This window comes from Amblyomma americanum, chromosome 10, assembly GCF_052857255.1.
Source record: "Amblyomma americanum isolate KBUSLIRL-KWMA chromosome 10, ASM5285725v1, whole genome shotgun sequence".
Taxonomy (NCBI): domain Eukaryota; kingdom Metazoa; phylum Arthropoda; class Arachnida; order Ixodida; family Ixodidae; genus Amblyomma; species Amblyomma americanum.
This window is the reverse complement of record NC_135506.1, coordinates 42,713,817-42,723,139: the sequence shown is the minus strand read 5'-3', so window position 1 is coordinate 42,723,139 and position 9,323 is coordinate 42,713,817. Positions and strand designations below refer to the sequence as shown.

The 9,323-nt window shown below is 48.4% G+C and overlaps 2 protein-coding genes across 2 annotated transcripts; both read left to right on the top strand.

The window, feature by feature from the left end:
• The first annotated feature begins 479 nt into the window (after positions 1-479).
• Positions 480-4,072, top strand: LOC144107390 (serine/threonine-protein kinase haspin-like). The gene is made up of 4 exons (XM_077640382.1): positions 480-549; positions 1,506-1,743; positions 3,076-3,169; positions 3,809-4,072. Exons 1-4 carry the CDS (start codon positions 514-516, stop codon positions 4,065-4,067), a joined length of 627 nt encoding a protein of 208 aa, XP_077496508.1. The 5' UTR covers positions 480-513; the 3' UTR covers positions 4,068-4,072.
• A 3,810-nt stretch (positions 4,073-7,882) lies between these two features.
• On the top strand, positions 7,883-8,913 carry LOC144106321 (uncharacterized). Its single transcript, XM_077639095.1, has one exon. The coding sequence runs from the start codon at positions 7,986-7,988 to the stop codon at positions 8,634-8,636; it is 651 nt and encodes a 216-aa protein (XP_077495221.1). The 5' UTR covers positions 7,883-7,985; the 3' UTR covers positions 8,637-8,913.
• Positions 8,914-9,323: the final 410 nt, after the last annotated feature.

Sequence of the window (9,323 nt, the reverse complement as noted above, 5' to 3'; positions counted from 1 at the left end):
AAAATATGTACAATTGTAATAATGATTTTTTATTATTAGTTCCCACCTCTTATGTAATACCCCAGTAATGGGGCCTTTAAGGAAATAAAATGAAATGAAATGAAATAGGAGTAGAAGGAAAAAGCGGATGTGGTAGGTTGCACAGCTTTTGAGTTAGAATTTTTTTGTGTGTGTGGCTTTACAAAGACACAAATGCCGTTATTCAAGGCTTTCATTTAAGCCACACGGAATCTATTTCTGGTCGGGGGGGGGGGGGGGGGGTGCAATTTTGCCGTTTATTCGCATGAAGTTGGCGCGACGGGCGCGTAAAACTAACCAGCAAGCTATTTCGCACATGGCGGCGTTACTAAGAAAGTACTTGCAGCTAAACGTTGTGCGAATCAAATGGATCTAATAAAAATGCCATTCATGTTGCCCATAGTGACGGCTGCCCCGACTTTCGCGTTGAAGGTACTGAGGTGAGGAATGTTCGCAGGTTGGCCAAGGCTGCTTCCGCCATATACTGTCCTCTGTATGCCCTGCGCGGGCGAAGAGCTCTCTAAAGTGAAGGTAGGTTGCCGCTTAAACACCTTTGACTTTCAGTCGACTGTAAGAGGAGATGCATGCGAGGGCGAAAAGTTGTGAAAATTCCTGCGAAGTCTTTGTTTTTGACGCTACCAAACGTGTCACGGGGGACAAAGTTGGCAGTGGCTTAACTTGGCTAACCTTTTAATTCAGCGAAAAGCAAGCATGCTTGCTAAGGGTCTGAGGCTCATCCATGGCAGCTCCGCTACACGCTCGCGACAACCGTTCTATATATACCCACACGACCACGTGACCATGGCATGGTATCAGATGGTTTTACGACACCCCCGTCATATGTCATCGCGTGGCGTCATCACTCCATTGGATGTTCTTAAGGTCACGGGTCAAACCAAAGGTTACACAATGGTCAAAGGACAACTAAAAATCATGGGTCAAGGGTTCAACGCCATAGCTGTACCACATATGGTCATACACAGCTTGTCTTGGTTGGGCTGAAGGTCTTTCAAGGTCGTTGTGCTGCCTACTTGAAGACAGCTTTACCTAGCGTAGTGAAGCTTTGCGCTTCAATATCTTAAAATGCATTTTTTTATGAGGGGATAGGGAGGGGCTGTGCACGTGCAATTACAATGTTGTGGATCTGCTACCTGTTAAATCTATTCAACCTGTAACATTCTCTGGAAATTTTGGCGAAGATTTGAAATACTGTGGGTGGTCAGACCCAGACTATCACACGCAAAGCCAGACGATGTTCAGGCCCAAGAAGACGGCGTGTTTCCTTCAAGTTCAGTCACAATATTTTTACACTTCTGGCATTTGTGTTTGTTGCCGAAGTATAGAAGTTGTCCTCTATTATTTGATCCTGGTGTTCATTGTGAGGCCTAACTGTGGAATAGTACTTCTGCTCACAAGATTTTCCTGATAGCGGGGGAAAGACACTGGTTCAGGCACTCGCGCAAACCTACCCTCCCTGCATCGCGCAGTTCCAGAATACGCTGCAGCTTCGCTCCGTGGTCCAGCAGGTGGCTCTGACTATTGCCGTCGCGGAGGCAGAGCTGGAGTTTGAGCACCGCGCTCTGACCCCGAAACACGTGCTGATTAAGGCCGCACGGGGTCGGGTCGCTCGATTCTGCGTCATGAAGAACAGGGTGTACGTCGACCTCCACGGCTACAAGGCCACCGTCATCGACTTCGGCGCCTCGAGGCTGTGCGCAGGCATAGGTGGGTGCGAGGATTTGCAACTGAAACTAGCGCGCAACATAAGTTCCGAAAAAGATATTTGCTTCTCTAAGCTCAAAATGAGCTAAAAATGATGCCAGTCTAACACGACAATTAGATTTTTGTCATCTGGACTTCACTGCGGAGAGCATGCTTTACGGTCATATCAAAAACAAATGGACATTCATGCATAAAGCTTCTGCAATAAAAAGAGAGACACAGAAGAAACTTCATTTAATATCCAAAATAAAAACTTCCCCGGGAGGGCTCCTCAGTCCAAGAGCCCTCTGGTATTCCCCTGCGAACCACCCCAAACTCCAGGAAGACTGCTCTTTTGGCCACACGAGGAGGTGAACAGCTTATCCTATATAACTGAACGGCTTAGGTTGCAATGGAGCGTGCGTAGAATAGAAAATCAACGTCTCGCTTCAGCGTTTCAGCCGGGGTAACCAGTGTTTTTTATTCGATACATTTCACTGTACATATATAGTAATGTGCAGCATTTGTCAAACCAATAAAGCCCAATTGACTTGCTTCTGTAACATCCTCTCTTGCTCTTTACGCATAGCCAGCATCATAATTCTTTTTAAGGGAAGAGAAATCATCGCCCTTACTTCGCGCTCACTAGACAGGTTAGGAGAATACGTTTAGGCTCCATACTTTTGACAAAAGCTGGTTCCGTTACAAATCACGCAATTAGTGCCTCATGATGGGGAAATACATGGGCCTCACTTCTCGTAACAGTGCACTCAGTTTTCAAATAAAGAACAGCAGACGTTGATTGTTAATGATGAGGCAAATATGCCGAATATTTTTTTTTACAGGGCAGAAAATAAGAAAAAAAACTTCATTTTGGTTTATTTTACCCCTGTATAGTAAATTCGGGTCTACGGTTGGCACCACGAAAAAAATGTTTTAATTAGCTCAATAATTATAGCATTACTTAATTTTGAAACGTTTATTTGAAGGAATGTTCTATTTGCAGAAGAGCAGTTCGCCCTCAAAGCACTCGAGCCGAAATAAAAAATCATTAATTGGTAGTAAGTGTTAAGAGGCAAAAAAAGGTCACTCTGCTAAGCGGCTTCACACCGTAGGAGAGCGGCTGCGGCTGCCTATACCGTAGGCAGCTTCGCTCAGCGCTCGCGTCACATTGCTTGAAGCCATCTGAGGCCGAGACAGTTGAGCCGCGATATTGAAGTCAGCTTCGCTTCTCTCTGCGGCCTCAGCGGAGCCCAGTAAGCGCACGGCCTTATCGAATTAGGGGCTCTTTTTCATGGCACTCTAGTTCGTACCCTACATGCACCAAAAATTTTCCTCTTTATCGTTTTGGCGCAGAGTCGAAGCCCATCTACACTGACCTCGACGAACTGTCCGAGGACAAGAAGAGAGGAGTGGGAGAGAGGCTCGCTCTCATCAACAGCATCATCAGGTGCTGTGAAGCTCCCTCTTCACTCGCTGTGTCGCATGCTAGCTTCTAGAGGTGAGGCCGTTTATCCTGACAGCTTTTAGACGTTTTGCTGTGCGGAGACGGGTGAACGGTTTGCTTGTAGAGCATAGTAATGGGACAGCTCGGAATAGACGCGGACGTCGAAAACAACACGGCTATACGATAGCTCGTGTACTCGCCTTGTTTTCTTCTTTCCTGGCCGCACCGACCGCGTATGAACCGAGCTGAAATAACAAAAAATGAAGAAAAGCAATGAAACTCACTCTTGAGCCGGCGTTTTCGATCGCAGTACATCTTCTGCTCAAGCACGTTTTCTCAAGAACAAAACGAACTTTGACGGGACCCGTAATGCAAGGAATTCAAGCTTGACCGCCACTTCAGTAATCAAAGCGCGTTACAAGGGATGGAAAGCGTAGCTGGGGACGCTAGAGCGTCAACAGAGGAGATGACGAGCTTAGGAGAGCTGTTGGCATAAAATGGCCTTTGCAGGCGCAGAACAGGGCTAGCTGAAGATCACTGAGGGAGGTCGTGCCGGGGACATGATATTCCGTAGACACGTGGCCGATGATGATTACTTAAAGGAATTGCGGGACAGAACGTATCTCGATCGTTGCCTCGCAGGCCCAACGCGTCCCGCTACCACCCATACACAAACGCGGTCTTCCTCCACGACCTCATACACGGACTTCTGGAGGCTTACGAGCCGACCTTCCAGTACCAGAGGTCTTCCTGGACGGAACCCGAGCGGGAAGCCTGGCGAGACCTGGCGCTGTGGTCCGAGGAGATATCCAGCTGCAGGAGCGCGACAGACTTTGTCGTGGCCCGGGTGCTGAGGAGCGTCCGGTTCGGGGCACTTCTCCGTCAGGAAGACGAGGACTAGCACCGTCTACAGCACCACTCTGTGTGCTTAATCGACTGACTTTCTTTCATCTTCGCATTTTTTTTGTAGAGCGGATGGTAAGTGGTCGAAAAGTGAATGAATGAATAAAGCTTTTATTGCAAGAGAGAGATGGAACTCGGCACCTGTTGGGGGATCAGGCAGAGGGCTTGGGTTGTTTACAGTATTATGGTTGTTTTACGTCCCAAAGCGGCTCGGCCTATGATGGACGCCGTAGTTAAGAGCTCCGGAAATTTCGACCACCAGGGGCTCTTTAACGTGCACTGCCATCGCACAATACACGGGCCTCTAGCATTTTGCCTCCATCGAAATGCGACCGCCGTGGCCAGAATGAACCCGCGTCTTTCGGGTCAGCAGCCGAGCACCGTAACCACTGAGGCCCCTCGGCGGCGGATGCGGGTATAGGCGCAGAGGCAACTTGTAATAGGTTGTCTTCATAGCATTCAGAGCTGCGCTTCGTAAGTCCGTCCACCTCTCCCACACTACTCTAAGCAGGCCGCTCTCGCTATCGTATGCTTCGATGGCATGTTGCACTATGGTGCTTGTTCGTATCTGGTGTGCTAGGGCAGGCATGTCACCAAGTGGTATGTGGTGAATGTTTTGCCTGCCTCGCGTGAAAGATGGGAAAATATTAACAAGCCAGTGTAGGTCTGCTCTAAAACGCTCTTGGCTGTGGCTGCATTTTATGTGTATAGGTGCATCGTGTATGGCAAGAGACCACGCGTGATGTATGTAAGTGGTGTACACTGTGTTTGCAGTAATTTTAAGATCTCTTGTGGCCGAGTGAGCTGTCCCGTAGTTTTAATCACCGATGCCGGTGTTCCGATGAGCGACGCCTGCTGCCTGCTTTCATTTTGGTGCGAACGTAGTGCCAAAGTGCTCTGTCGGAGGAGCCTTCATTAAACAGTTTTCGGTAATGATTTTGATCTATCGGCATCGGCCAAAAGTTCGGGTGTGCGGCTGCTGGATCTCCTAGCTGCCGGTTCGAATGCCGAATTCACTGTCATATTTTCAAAGATGCGAAATTGAAAAAGAAAGGCTGTGTGATGTCCCCGCACTTGAAACAAACAAGGTCGAAATTATTCCAGACCTCCCCTAGAGCGCTCTTGGTGGTCGGATTTGTCCAAGGCGACGACTGCGCATCCTATGTCAATTATGAGCTCTTTTTGCAAGCGCAAACTTTTACTGGGATTGGAAACCAGAACCCTGACCAAACTCTGCCTTGGTCGGAACAGGTTTAATACAAGATTTACATAGACTTGGCCTCCTTAACTACTGTCGCAAGTAAAACTATTCAATTACTGCTACGCCTCGACTATACCTCATTGCAGGAATGCGCGCATACTGAGCCATGTTCTGTTGCACGTATAGACACCAAGAGCTGTGAGTAAGCAAACTTTTATTCGCACGTTTCGTTGCACTTGCCATTCGCACCATCGCCCAGGACTAGGACCAAGCGAACAACGTCAACTTCAAGCGACGCCTTGTGCACCAGTTAAATATGGCTGACGCATTGTCCACCTGCCGATATCCGAGAGCGTCGCAAAGGTCTCTCTACTCTCCATAGCTGCTCTCTAGCAGTTTTTTCTCCTTGGCTTTTTCTCCGTTATCTCTCTGCCGCTGCTTGCGAAGACGATAGGACTCTCGGTTCATTGCGTTTGAGTCTTGGCTGAGTTTCTGGTTTCAGAGCGCTGCCTATCTGCTATGAAGGCATAGGATTGCATAACTTATTTTCACCAGGATTACTGAGCCGCCATCGTCGCTTCGGCAGGAAGCGCGTCTACTATCTCTCTTTAACGGCCACTAGCGATGGTGGTGCTAGCCTAATTGGTGCCAGGCGACAGGCCTGTGCTTTTCCACTTCTTCGTGCTGCCACCTACACACCACTGCTGAAGTCTCTATGCGGCACATTTCTTGTTTCGCATTGCAAGTTTCTGCTCGGTGTATAAGGGAACAAAAAAGCAACACATAGACGCCAAAGGCCTTAAGTAATCAGAAACACCTACTAGAAACATCGTGGCAAGCCTTCTGCGTGTAGCCAAGCGCATGGTTAAGGCACTGACTGGAACCTATGAGGCATGGGTCCGAATCGGACTCAAACCGCATGAGTTTTGTTTCGTCGAGGCTTCTCCTGGTGTGGACACCCGGACGGACGGACGGACGGACGAAGAACTGCGAACCAGGGATGAAAAAAGAAATAGCCTTAAATGCCTTCCTGCTTTAGAAGTATTGGCGCGAATTATTGTCGTGAAAGGCATCGGGCCTTTAGTGACTGCGTCAAGCACATCACTCACCTGCCGTGTAAGCACAACGCCGCACGAAATCTGGCCTTGCGCTGTTAGGATGGCAGTTCCCAGCCATCGTCGCTTATCCTTGGGGCTCATGCAGATTGAATGGCCGAAAAAACTGGGCGCAATTTATCGCACAGAGAACGGACTGAGTTTTTCATTCTAAGCAATGTCCCGCACACGTCAAAGGCAACGGCGTCTCCATGGCTGGCCTGACATTTCTTCCAATATCTTTCAAATTTTAAAGGATAGGCGTCTAGGGTAGCAACGAAACTTTAGGGTCGTTTTGACTTAGAAAAAGAAGCGATTTTAAGGAACCTACATGTCCAATCGTTTTCTTTTCGTTTTATAGTTTTTGAACAGAATGGCGCCTATAGAATTTCCATCGTTGAGTGCAGTGATTATCGAAAATTACTTAATTAGTGTTAGTATTAGTCATTTTGTTTTACCTGATGCAGTCATTGCGAGCAGGAGTACTTGAGATGTTGGAAAATAAGGCTAGTGAGCTGGAAACATTTCATAATTTAGTTCCCTGCTGAGGAAGCAGTAGACGTGTATGGTATATAGTATTGCAAATGGATGCTTATGCCACCCTCTTAGTTGAAGCATTTGATTGAATCGAGGTTAATCGGCAGTGCCACCGAGGGGAGAGGGCTTGTTAAAGGCCCCATTTAGGTACCACTGACGATTAGTACTGTTAATGGCACGGCGGATGGCTTCGTTATAAGTTTGAATCGGCAAGCCAAGTTGGGTGGGAAGGAAGCGTCATGAGCTCATGATGACGTTGATTCTGTGCGTGCACGCATACACACAGCGTTCGGCCGTTGAAGTGGCGAGGTTCAACGCATTTGCTGGTAAGAAGTGCGTCGCCTGAACAAATATTAATTTATAATTTAGAAAACTGAGGCCTCGCGAAGCCATCACCGACGAACATCAGCTGTGATGTGTGCGTGATCGGAGTTGTTAGCTACAAATGATTGGTTGCGAATATCTTTCTAATTTCGGTAACAGCGGGAAGAATGAAGTCACAGCTCGAAAAACACACGAAAGCACGAGCATTGATCTGTATAGTGCTATGAATTATAAGGCATGTTGTCACAAAAAGAGAGTCGTTAGGCTGCACAGAACAATGTCAGGACCAGTTTCAATACGCGGGTTGGACGCCTGCGGTTAAGAAACTGGAAAGCAGAGATCTCCGTAGTTGGCTGGTTTCATAGCGACGCTTCCTGGAACAGTAGACCTTCGTGTTCTTGGTCGGATAGAAAAATACGTCGTCGACTGACTGCCTTGACTCAACGAGTTATCTACACCTCCGAGTGCTTTCCCAGTTCATTTCGCAGATAGAGAAATAAAAAAAGAAACCGCAACGTCGAACCCCCACAGCTCGAGTTTCATCGCCGTGGCGATAAAACTTTCGCCACGAAGAAAACTGAGCTCTGAAGAGCAGTCGGGAAAACCCAGATAGCAGCGCCCTCTTTGCTTCGCCAAGTATAAGTGCTTGCGAGCCAAGAGCCCAATGTGAAGGCGGCACAGTAGATCCTGGTCCATGCACAGGCAGCGCGTGGCCTACTGAAGTTTTTCCGTCGCTCGTGAGTTGTTCATCGAATTGAGCATGGGATCCCTGCGCAGTGGGCCGGCATCGGTGCTGTCTCTGTCGACACTGGTCTTCGTCAGCATTGGCCTCGCATCCGCCGCCTCTTTCAGCGCACTAAATGCCACCAACGTCCGTGAGTCCTGCTCAGGGAAACACTTCAAGTGCGCCGCGGATGACCAGTGCGTGCCCATCATTAAGCGTTGCGATGGAACTGCCGAATGCGGCGACGGGTCGGACGAACAGAACTGCAAATTCAGCGAGACCTGCTCCGAAGGCGAGTACCGATGTAAGAACGGTGGGCCGTGCCTTCCAGCAACGTGGCGATGTGACGGTGAGCGCGACTGCGCGGACGGGTCGGACGAACACGAGGACAGCTGCCAGAGCCACACTAACCCCACAAACTGCGCTGAGGGCAAGTTCGCTTGCAGGACTTACGCCGAAACGGTGACTTGCTTTCCTGTCGAGTGGAAATGCGACGGTGACCGCGACTGTCTCGACGGTTCGGACGAGGAAAACTGCTCTGCCCTGAGGCCCTGTAAGGACACTGAGGTCGCGTGCGGTAACGGCATTTGTATCAGGAAGAGGTGGCTGTGCGATGGCGACCAGGACTGCCTTGACGGCTCGGACGAGCAAAACTGCAATACGACCACGGCGGGATCAACGGTGTGATGACTCGCGGTGCCACCAAGGCAACGGCTGATTAAAAGTGGTGCCCGCAGCAGACCCGCGTAATTTCTTCAGTTCTATTTGTGTCGGAAGGGCATGACTTAATCTTTCGTATTTTTTTCATGGTTTTCAAAAGCTCCGAAGAGAGAAAAAAATTCGGGTTATTTTGTTTGTATTCGTGTTTTATTTTGCCTACTCGCTGTTTTTACAGTATTTGTCGGTACACAGCTCGCGGGTTAAATGTGCTGAAATTTTAAATATTTGAACTTTGCGGGCTATCTATAGGTGCGTAATATACAGTCTTTCTTTGAATGTCGCCTACTACGGCACATATTGCCTAAGGCGATGCAGCGAATGCGAACTAAGTACCCAGTCCGGACTATGAACTGGGAACATACACTGTACAAAATTATTGCTTTTTCACCCAAACTGGAGGTCTTTGAAATATACATCGGCTGTGAACTGTATACCAGAAATTCCGGTAATATAAAGGTTAGAAGGGCAAAGACATTGTACGAAGCGCGAACTGTCGAAAAACAAGTACGATTTTCGCGTTTGCTTCCGTGTCATTCTTCTTTCATTTTTATTTGTGTCGAAGCTGCAGTGAAGCCAGTAAAAACCTGAAAAGTCCCAGATCGTCGGCTTTGTTCCTAGCGTGCGGGAGAATTTAAGTAGTGCCCCCTTCACCTT